Source organism: Lissotriton helveticus, chromosome 4_1 (genome assembly GCF_964261635.1).
Source record: "Lissotriton helveticus chromosome 4_1, aLisHel1.1, whole genome shotgun sequence".
Classification (NCBI taxonomy): domain Eukaryota; kingdom Metazoa; phylum Chordata; class Amphibia; order Caudata; family Salamandridae; genus Lissotriton; species Lissotriton helveticus.
In genome coordinates this window covers 70,157,715-70,169,810 of record NC_136063.1, presented here as the reverse complement: position 1 = coordinate 70,169,810, position 12,096 = coordinate 70,157,715, and the positions used below count along the sequence as shown (strand labels likewise).

The following is a 12,096-nucleotide window of genomic DNA, read 5'->3' as shown; positions in this document are numbered from 1 at the left end:
AGTTTCATGCGCAAGCCTTCACAATTTAGGTCAGTGCATGAGATTTAGAAGATCAATATATGAGGTAAGAAGTACGTCTCTTCCACAACTCCTTTAGAAAAGCTGAACGAAATGATAGTCATGACAGTAAAACTTATAAAGTGTCCTCTCCATTGCGATGAACTGCTACATTCCAGTTATTCATCATCCTTCAACCATACCATTCTCCCACCAGCTAATTGATTCCTGCCACAGGAGTTGGAAACTATGACGGTCAACGTGGAGGCTTCAAGGAGTACAGCTGCGTTGCCTGGGTAACCCGCTCTTTAGAAAATGTAAGCATGACCCAGTGTGGTATCCTCCATAGTGGTTCCTCCTTTGCCTATGTCCCCCCTCTTCCTTCGAGCAATAGAACGTTCCAAAATGACATTCCAACCTTCCAGTGAGTGTTCTCCTCATTGATGAGCTGCGCCTGAGCTGTGGCTGAGGTGTTACCAATAAACTTCTCTTCAAGCACATTGTCCTCCTGGTCCTTCATTTAATGTTTTAACACTGGTGACAGAGGATGGGATCGAGCTGAAGACACCCCAACATGCCAGTACCGGTAAGGGTTTGTTTGAACCTGTTGTAATTTGACAGCGATTAAGTTGAGCGTTAGCAAAAGACATCTTGGTTTTGCCGTTATCTTAGCATTTGATGGCATCCATTTTAAATTCACGGCAGCCATTTTGTTTGCCACACGCTACCTCGTGTCGACCATGTGCGTTGTCCTACCTTCCTGCTCATGGCCTTTGAATCTGCCCGGCAACAGGCTATTAATAGCATCTCTGTCTTTTGTGCTGACCGTTAGGGTCCACATCTGTTATTTGTTAGCCTTAGATTGGAATGTGTTAGCCGAGACCCCAAGACTGTTAGCTCCTCCCACTGATCGATTGTGCTTCTCGATGTTACCTTGTATGGACATAAAATGTGCTCTTATGCTTTGTACCGCCTTCTTTTGAGCCCCTGTGTGGGTATAAATAAACCATGTGTCCAGTAGCCCTTTGTGCTACTTCTCGCAGTGCCGAAGGGTACTGTCTGAACTTTAGCACCACCTCATGAGGTGTAATAAACTCTATGTTTTGTATTTCCAGTTTCCGTGCCAACTTTTTCCTTTTGGGTCTGAGGACTTTGTGCGCAGAAGGGTGAACCCCTTGCACTAGCGGGTCTGGCTGAGGCCTGCACGACAAACCTAGAAGATGAATGGGGAGAAACCAAGGGATCATTTGTGGCAACTAATCTGATGAGGACCTACATGTCTTAATGAGTGTGTGTTAATCTAAACAGTGCTTGTGGAGCCTTCAAGCCCTAGACGCAAGACGACTGATGAACAGTTCAATGTTTTCAGGAAGCAAACTTTGACTAATGTCTATATAAAGTGTGTGCGTACCCCATCACCTCTAGCGCTCTGTACAACTCTCAACGCTTCCCAGCCTTAATCCGGCTCTGAAGTGTAACAGAGTCACAGTCAGCAATTTTCGACTGTGACTATAAGTATAATATGCGCTCATTTATCTGTGACTGGAATTTAAAGTTGAGATAGAAGAGAAAGTCTGACAGAGCCAGAGATATAGTGCAGGGAGAGTGTTGTGGAAAACTGTTGACATCGAAGGCAAGGTTAGAGAGGAATCAAAACTATATCAGGAAGATCAAAGTGGATAATGCTGGACATATCACAGAAAAGAGCAGCAAGAGAGGTCTTTAAGGGGTTCTTTCAGGAACTATACTCAGATGACATTGTAACAAATAGAGTGAGTATAGATGCCTGGCTTAAAGATAAAAATCTTCCAAAACTGTCTCAGGAACAGCAAGGGTACCTGGGTCAGGAACTAACTGGTGGGGAGATATTGGCAGCAGTAAAGAAAATAACAAAAGGCAAGGCATCCGATCCGATACCTTCCTGCAAAACTCTACTCCACCATTGCAGACGAGATGATCCCAATCTGAATTAAACTTTTAAACTCAATTTTAATAGAGGGTAAGCCAATACCGGAGTCATGGAATGAGGCAGTAATTACCTTTCTTCCGAAGCCCTGTAAGAACTCACTAAAATGTCAATCATTTTATCCTATTTCCTTATTCAATAGGGACTATAAAATCTTTACTAGTATTTTGGCAGCCCGTATCAACAATGTAGCTGGACACTTAATACATGAAGACCAAAAGGAGTTTATCCCTGGGAGGAATTTGAGAGAGTTGAACCATGCTTTGATTGGTACCAAATATCTAGCTATACGAAGGGTGTCTTCCGTGCGGTGATAACTGTAGATGCTGGTAAAGCTTTCGACCGGGACAACTGGAACTACCTTTTTGCAGTATTAGAGCATTTTGGTATGGGTAAACTACTGATTGACACACTTGAGAGGATCTATAGAAATCCAACTGCTCATCCCTAGTGAGGATTGAAAGGGGAACAAGACAAGGGTGTCCTCTTTCACCTATTGCTTTTGATCTTTATATTGAGCCATTTGCCCAAAGTTTAAGACTGAATGAGGGAATATAGAACTTCAAGTTGGACACATTCTCTAGGAAGAATGCATTGTATGCGGACAATTCAATACTGTTTACCTCACAACTTGTGGCAGAGGCAAGATTGTTTGGCACCTTTTCAGGGTATAAAATGAATGAAGAAAAAATGGAATTAATGATCTGGAATCAAACTGAAGGGGAAATAAAGAGCGCTTCGGAAATAAGATACCTAGGGATAAATATAATCAGGGATATAGAGAAACTTGTTGCATCAAATTTTGAGAAAACCAGCCAAGAAGTGGGGAAATTGTTAAAAAGATAGCAGAGTCTCCCATTGTCTATCCACAGGTGGGTCAATCTGGTAAGAATATTAATTTTACCTAAAATCACATTCCTGTTTGATAATATCCCCTTAAAATGTAATTTAAAAAAGCATTTTAGCATTACAGGCATTACAGGGGGAAATTACATCCTTTATCTGGGCCAATAAGGGTGTGCGTCTTTCTTAAAAGAAGTTGAGGAGAAAGGTAGAAGCAGGGGGGACAGGGCTCCCAGACTTCCAGTTATATTGCTGGGCCTTCCAGCTGAAAAACAACAGACTGTTACTATCCAGCCCTGACGAAACCCTAGTGGGAGGAATGTACGGAGTAATGCTTTGTGGATTACCTAAGGAAGGCTTTTGTTATACATTTGAGGGTCCCAAATACTTCAAGAAGGTCAGATTAAAATGCCTACAAGCAGTGGCCAGAGCTTGGTTTGAGGCTGGATCCCTTTTAGGTATTGCGTACCACAGTAAGCTGTCTCCCATATGTGTTCTTCCAGCCTACAACAGAGTAATCACTGAGATGGAATCCGAACCAGGATTCTCCAACAGGATATGCACAGGCTGGCGATGCTTGGACTTGGTTTGCCAGGGCCAGGCATGAAACTTACCCTAGATCTGCAGCTCCACAAAAGTAGGAACAAAACTAAAAACATTTTTTTTAAAACAGCCTGGCTAAATGTAAAGTTGGGGGATCCAAACCCTATGCGCAACAGTGGTGGCTGTCCACAGTGGGTTGCGTCAGCACCTGGCTGGAACCCAGTTATCTTGGCCGACCCTAGCTGCACATGGCCAAAAGCTGTGTGGAGCAATTGTTGGCCGCCTGAAGAAAGCCTGTGGAAGCCAAGGCCCTGGGCTTGGTGGAAGCCAGGTGCAGAGCTCACTTCCTATGGTGAGCAATCAAAGGCTGTACACAGTGATGGTGGCCGCCGAAGGTGCATTGGCCGTGGGCTGCAGGGGGCGTAGTGCCTGCTGTGAACCAGTCATGCACGTTTGGAGTTTGCCATCTGTATCTGCAACATGTAGGGCTTGGTTGGAGATCAGGCGCTGCCGTGAACCCTCGCTGAGCACAGCTTTGGCTGGAGGTCATCTCCCTTTGTGCAATTCGTCTCACTCGCTTCCTCAATTATATGCACACTCACTGGGGTGGGACACCAGCTACAGATTGGGCGCAGTGCCAGACTGGAGGCCAAGCTCTATGGCTAACCCTATGCCGTAGGAATTGCCCAGTCCTTGCGGAATGGACGTAGGGCCTGGTCAGAGGCCCAGCCCTATGACCAGCCTCAGCTGTGCCCAGTCTTTGGCCATGAGCAGAAGAGGTTGAAAATTGAGTGTCATAAAAAACATGACCTTTAAATAAAATAAAACACATGGTTAGAACTCAGTTATGATTCTCACTCAAACCAAACAAAGCACTGAAATTTGCTATATGTAATAAGGGATGACATCAGTGATGTCACGTGTGATGTCATCAACAATGCCATGTGTGATGTCATACACAGAGCAATGTTATATTTGTAAGATGCACTCTCATTAATAAGGGAATCCTGGTGCTGATGGGGTGGCACAAGTTATGTGCTGCACCACAACCATATCTGGTTAATGTCATCTGTGCTTCTTGTTTTGTTTCTCCATCTGCACTCTGTCCATCTCTGGGTCAGCTATATCTATGTAAAAAAATGCTGCTTTCTGCTCAGGTTATGGAAATGCATGTGTGGATTGTATTTTAGGTCTGTGTCGAGTGAAACTGTTGTGCTGCCTTATTCAATTGTGTTTATGCATCACATGTGACTGTGGAGGTTGGTACTATAATGCAGTTCTCACTATATGAATGCGCCAGAGTCTGTGTATGCATCAATACATATGAACCGTATATACTTACTTGCATTTAGGTATTTGCTTCTTTGACACTTGCACTCGGCATACCCTGCACTGTTAGTGCACAGCTCGTTATCAGCACACACAGGGTCACACTGTGGCACACCTGGAACAACACAAAATAACACATCAGAAGCTATGAAGGTAGTCTGTGAATATTATGGCACATTAATGACAATGCTGACAAGCACACCAACACTGTGCCACTGTGCAGAGTGATTACTATGGCACTTTCACAGCACTGATGCTAAACACACCAACACTGTGCCTCAGTGCTGCCTGATTACTACGGCACCTTTACGGCACTGCTCCTAAACACACCAACACTGTGCCCCGGTACTGCCTGATTACTATGACACCTTTACCATTGTTGCTAAACACACCAGCACTGTGCCTCAGTGCTGCCTGATTACTATGGCACCTATACAACTGCTGCTAAACACCCAACACTGTGCCACTGTGCAGAGTGATTACTATGGCACCTTCACAGCACTGATGCTAAACACACCAACACTGTGCCTCAGTGCTGCCTGATTATTATGGCACCTTTAAACTGCTGCTAAATGCACCAACACTGTGCCAATGTGCAGAGTGATTACTATGGCACCTTTCCCAATGCTGCTAAACACACCAACACTGTGCTTCGGTACCGCCTGATTACTATGGCACCTTTACCACTGCTGCTAAACACACCAACACTGTGCCTCAGTACTGTGTGATTACTATGGGACCTTTACTGCTGCTAAACACAACAATACTGTGCCTCAGTGCTGCCTGATTACTACGGCACCTTAATGACAACGCTGACAAGCCCACCAACACTGTGCCAATGTGTAGAGTGATTACAGTGGCACCTTACGGCACTGCTAATAAACACACCAACACTGTGCCTGATTACTATGGCACCTTTACCACTGTTGCTAAAAACACCAACACTGTGCCTCGGTGAAGCCTGATTACTATGGCACCTTTACAGCACTGCTGCTAAACACACCAACACTGTGCCAATGCGCAGAGTGTTTACGATGGCACCTTTACAACAGTGCTGTTAAACACACCAACACTGTTCCTCGGTGCAGCCTAATTACTATGGCACCTTTACCACTGCTGCTAAACACACCAACACTGTGCCTCCGTGGAGACTGATTACTGTGGGACCTTTCTTGCTCAGCTGCTAAGCACAGCAACACTGTGCCTCGTGCTGCCTGATTACTATATCACCTTTACAGCTGCTGCCAAACACACCAACATGGTGCAACTGTGCAGGCTGATTAAGCTTGGCACCTTTACTGCTGCTAAACACACCAACACTGCGCCTCGGTGCAGCCTGATTACTAGGGCAACTTTATGGCACTGCTGCTAAACACACCAACACTGTGCCTCAGTGCCGCCTGATTACTATGTCACCTTTAGCGCTACTGCCAAACACACCAACACTGTGCCTCGGTGCAGCCTGATTACTGTGGCACCTTTACCACTGCTGCTAAACACACCAACACTGTACTTCGGTGCAGCCTGATTACTATGGCACCTTTACCACTACTGCTAAGCACACCAGCACTGCACCTCAGTGCAGCCTGATTACAATGACACCTTTATCACTGCTGCTAAACTCACCAACATTGTGCCTCCTTGCAGCCTGATTACTATGGCACCTTTAACACTGCTGCTAAACACACTAACACTGCACCTCAGTGCAGCCTGATTACTATGGCACCTTTACCACTGCTGCTAAACACACCAACACTGCGCCTCGGTGCAGCCTGAATACTATGGTACCTTTACCACTGCTGCTGAACACACCATCACTGCGCCTCGGTGCAGTCTGATTATTTTGGCACCTTTATGGTGCTGATGCGAAACACGCCAACACTGTGCCTCATGCAGCCTGATTACTTTGTCAGGAGTCAATCGCCCTGTTTGGCAGCTCAGTACTGTTCTTAGCGCTGCGTGGGTAGCGCGTTTGTTTTTAATTGCCCGTTTTTCATTTCTGTTTTTTTGTTTATATTCCCCCTGTTTTTAGCGGGGAGCTGTCCACTTACCTCCACATAATTGGATTGTCCACCGCTGCTTTAGCGGGCCCGGTTCTGAGGGTTATTGGGGCTCTGCCTCGTTTGTTCTTTGGGCGCCATTTTGGGAGGGCGTACCGCCCGGATAATTTCTAGTCTTTCTTAGACTAAAAATGACCATAATATACTATCATCTCAGTCTAAGCAACCTTTCTCTTCAGTAATAGGGCTTAATTGAGCGCTTTTAACAGGGTTTAATGCCTTTTAGTCATTAGTTAGGCCTGTAGGCCCAAAACCATAGAGCAGCCATCTTGGATGGCTGTCTCATCCATTTTAGATAGCTGCCTCGTCTGTGCGAGGCGCTTGGAGAGCAAAGGGCATGTTTAGAGAAGAGCTGTTATTCGCTAGCTAGAAACCGGTCAAGACCGGCCCTTATCAAAGGAATGTATTTTGTTCACTGGTGGTAGATGCAATACGCAGGTGGCCACTGCGGACGGCGTGAGACCCCGGAGGCTGGTACAGGAATTCGGTGGGAGTCGGCCTACGACTGGAAATTTCCATAGAGAAAGGGAGAGATATATTATCGAAGAGCAAGTAGCAGACAGGGAGAGAGCTACGTGCGGAGCAGACAGATGAAGTTGTCCTAAGAGCTGGTGATTAATAACTAGCTTGTAACCAATAGGAGGAAGAGATGAAGAATCCTGTGAGATCAACATGCAGGAGTGGTAGAAACCGAGACGCAATCCAGAAGAGGGTTCGAGTTTCAAGAACCGAGGCAGCGTAGACGAGGTGTAGCGGTGCAGACGTGTATCCGTGAGCCATAGTGGGAGAGCAGAGTCCCGAGCGAGTGAAGACCCGAGAGGGAGAGAGGGATCAGCTCCGCTGTTGAGATGGAAAGACGCACGTATAAGGTGAGGCGTTCTGAGTTAGTGTAGAAAACATACATCTAATAATAAACCTTTCCTCCCTTTTTAGGTTGTAAATGCTAACTACTTGTAATAGTGTCTAGATTTCTATGACTATGTTTATGTATAAAATAAAAGAGATAATGTCCAATACATATATTTGAGTGTTGTTTCCATGACAGGACTAACCTTTCTTTTCAACCAGATACTGGCAGGTTAGCAGGTGATTGGACCCTTCTAGCAGGTAACTGAGCAATGGGAGACAGTGTAGCCTTTGGCTGGAAGGAACTCTCAAATATTCTAATGTCATAACACTTCTAAATTGAGACTAGTTAATATCGTCGGCGCACCTTGGGTGTGCCGCCGGCCCTGATAGAATACCCTGCCGGGAGACATAAGGTGTACCGTCAGGAAGTGTAGACAGAAGAAATCCCCCAAGAGTCAGGGAACCGCCTGGCGACGTAAAATCAGGTAAGAAAATAGTCTGGCGACTTTAAATCAGGTAAGTAAACAGTCTGGCGACTTTAAATCAGGTAAGTAAATAGTCTGGCGACTTTAAATCAGGTAAGTAAACAGTCTGGCGACTTTAAATCAGGTAAGTAAATAGTCTGGCGACTTTAAATCAGGTAAGTAAAGACAGTATGTAAATATAAGATAATGGATCCCCTAGATGTTAGTTGTATTCCTAATTGTATAGGCTTGTAAATAGCTCATAATCGCCTTCTCAGGTGAGTCTTCTAAGTATCTTGTAAATAGTGGCCTGAGAAGGGTGTAATTACGTGACGGCTGAGGGAGCCATTATAGATGTGCCACCGATTCTAAAAAACCCAGTCGTTACACTTGGCGTCACGAACCGTTTTCGATCTATTGGTGCGGGAATGCCTTTGTGATTTTATGAGAGATTCCGTGGGTTCTCGCCTTGTTTAATTTTGTATATATTTGACTGATTGTACAGTTTTTTGATCGATTTTTTGATTTGTTTTGATTGTAAAATGTTTTCGAAGAAAGTGAAACCGACTTTTCAATTGCCTGCTGATATTCCTGGTTGGGAGGCTACTGCTTACGAAGCGCTTGCGCGTGAGTGGGCTAATTCCACAGATTTGAGTGAGAGCTGGACTTCGTGCTTAGAGCGTGCCGATCCGGCTCAGGTGGTTGCGTGCTTGCAAAAAGTCCCGATTGTACTGAATTCTGAGCTTCCTCTTGTAAGTCGGAGAGGTTGGATTTTGTTGCATGCATACAGAATTGTACATGAGAACTGTGCTCGATTGCTTACTGAGAATAAGACTTTGGAAGAACAATTTGTTCAAGTTCAAAATGATATTACTCTTTTGCGATGTCAAAATAAATTGCTCGCTGACAAACTTGACACTTATCAGGCTGTAGCTGAAAGGGCTGCTGTCCGTATTGCGAAATACAAATATAGAAACAGACGTGGAAGAGTTAACTCCAAAAAAGTGCGTATGGTGGTCGCGAAGGCAGGACTTGATTGGAATCCCGATGAGTGGGATGGTGATATTTGGAATTCATATGATTCTTTGTCTTCTAATGATGTCACTGCTGTGCGTACGCATTCTACTACTAGATGTCTGGACCTTTCTAGGGGTCCTACTGATGTGTCTGCTCATCCGATTTATCGACGTAAATTACAGGGCAATCCTAATGCTCCCCATGGTATTCCGCTTGACAGCTTGGAAGATTACACTCAACAAGAATTAAATGACATTTTGGATCGTTTCTGACAGAAGTCGGGTGAATCCTTATTGACTTGGATGGTCTGTCTTTTTGACACAGGTGCTTCAGGTATCTCGTTAGATCAGGGTGATGCGATGAAGTTTTGTACGTTGAGTTCTGATTCTACTATTCAGGAGACTTTTCGCCATTTTAATAACAATAATCAGACTAATCTTTTACAGTTGGCAGTTGACGGCTGTAATCGTAAATACCCTACTGAATCTGATTGGCCTCTGATTGATAAACAATGGTACACTTTGCGAGATGCTTCTCAGCGATTGAAAGAGGAATGCATGAAGACCGCTATCTTTTTGGGTACGGCTGATCGTTTGATGGATGGTGTGCTTAATGCCTCTGTGAGGAACAGAATAACACGTACGTCTCCTCCTGCTTACAAACAAGTAATGATGACTTTACTGATTAATCAGACTGGTAGTCCTTTGTCTGACGTGATTGAAGCTGTGCGTGAACTTGGAGAGTTGGGTGAATGGATTAAACCTGAAAGACAGTCTCGCCCGGAAAACCGCGCCAACGATTTTAAATTCACTAGACGTGATATGTACATGGCACTGCTTAAGGATGGTGCCCGTGAGAAAGACATACAAGATCAGCCCAATAATGTGTTATGGGCCATGTTTCGTGAGCGCGGCTTGGATAGAAAGGAAGGTGCTCGGAGGGTTCGTAAACAGGACCTGGGCAATGACCGTTCTGATGACAGTGGGAATGATACTGGTACATCTCGTGTGAGAGAGAGAGAGAGAAAGAGAGAGAGAGAGGGAGAGAAGGAGAGTGGGATAGGATGCGAGATGAATCGTCTCACACTCGGAGAGAAAGAGACTCTGTACGAGAGAGAGAGAGAGAAAGAGGGAGAGAGCAATCTCCAGAAGTGCGGAAGAGAGATAAAAACACACGATCTAATTAATGAGAGAGGATCACAATATTTTATGAATGACAAAAATCCTTTTCTTGAGGATAAAGGATATGAACGAGATGCGGCATTACCTAAACGATATGAGAGTCTTTACCCTGATTTGTCTTGGGCGCGAGAACATGGTAAACGAGACTAGGAAGTAGGTCAAGCTCCAGTGCGAAATTGGTCTCGTAAAGACCATAGGCCTTATGTAGATATTGAAATATATTGGAGACATCGAAATATACAGAGGGCCCGAGCATTAGTGGATACTGGAGCGGAGGCCACTCTAATTTCTGGAAATCCTAAAAAATTTAAAGGACAGGGTTACACGATTACTGGACTAGGTGGTAAAGAGACCCCCGCTGTACAAACTAAACTTGAGTTAAAAATTGGAAGAAATCCCCGAAAAGAGTATCATGTATTGGTGGTACCTCTTGATGAATATATAATTGGCATTGATATTTTAAAAGGTATGACATTACATTTGGATGATGGATGTTATAAGTTCGGACATACTTCTTACATATCAACTAAAATTGTGAGAGTGGGGCGTTTAATAATGCCTCCGATTAAGATTCCTCAAGCCACGAAAGTGGTTTCGATGAAACAGTACCGCATTCCCGGTGGGCACGATGAGATCAGTGCTACCATTCAAGATTTAATGGACGCAGGAGTAATAATTCCTGTCACTTCGGCTTGGAACAATCCTGTTTGGCCGGTCCGTAAGAGTGATAATTCTTGGCGCATGACAGTTGATTATCGAGAATTGAATAAACATACACCTCCTTTGACGGTTGCAGTCCCTGATGTTATTACGCTGATTGAGAGATTTCAGAAACATTCAGGAACATGGTATGCAACCATTGATATTGCTAATGCTTTCTTTTCAATCCCAATTGCACCCGAATGTAAGGAACAATTCCGTTTTTCGTGGAATGGCCGTCAAATGACGTTCAGACGCCTTCCTCAGGGCTACTTGCATAGTCCGACGATATGTCATCGAATAATAGCAGAGCATTTAGATGAGGTGACTGTTGACCCCAAAATTCAAGTGTGTCATTATATTGATGATATACTAATTCAAGGTGAGACACAAGATCAGGTGCGAACACAATTTGAACTAATTATTGCACACTTACAAAGCAAAGGCTGGGAGATTAATCCTGATAAATTGCAGGGTCCAGCGCAACATGTGAAATTTTTAGGTATTCATTGGCATGAGGGAAACAGAGAAGTAATTCCTCAAGTAAAACAGAAAATTGCAGAATTCGCGGTTCCTAAAAATAGGAAAGAAGCCCAAAAATTCATTGGTTTATTTGGCTTTTGGCGACAACATATTCCGCATTTGAGTCAGATTTTGGCCCCTTTGTACAAAGTTACCCGTAAAAAGAATGTGTTTGAATGGAACAAAGCACAGCAAGATGCATTTGATTCAGAGAAAGAAGCGAATCAGCATGCTCTGAATTTGTGGCCAGTACGTGATGGTGATGTGGATTTGAATGTATCTGTACAAGACATGTATGCAAATTGGAGTCTGTAGCAGAAGCAAGGCAATACTAAAGTACCTCTAGGTTTCTGGACCAAAAAGCTACCAGACGCGGGTGAGCGTTACACACCTTTTGAGAAACAGTTGCTTGCATGTTACTGGGCTTTAGTAGACACTGAACAATTGACATTGGGACATGATGTAATTTTGAGACCGGAGATTCCTATTATGCAATGGGTTTTAAGTTCCCCAAAAACCCATAGAATTGGACATGCTCAGGAAATGAGTATAGTGAAGTGGAAGTAGTACATACAAGATCGGGCTCGTGTGGGTCCGAAAGGAGAGGCAATGTCGCATGAGAAAGT

General features: G+C 44.3%; 1 protein-coding gene across 1 annotated transcript in view; it reads right to left on the bottom strand.

Annotated features, from left to right (window-relative positions):
- The window catches only part of LOC144827873 (uncharacterized), a 448,943-nt gene that overhangs the window by 161,912 nt on the left and 274,935 nt on the right, over positions 1-12,096 (bottom strand). Inside the window, exon 7 of the mRNA XM_078686037.1 lies at positions 4,692-4,793. Within this exon, the coding sequence (XP_078542163.1) occupies positions 4,692-4,793 (102 nt within the window). The remainder of the gene's footprint in view (positions 1-4,691; positions 4,794-12,096) is intronic.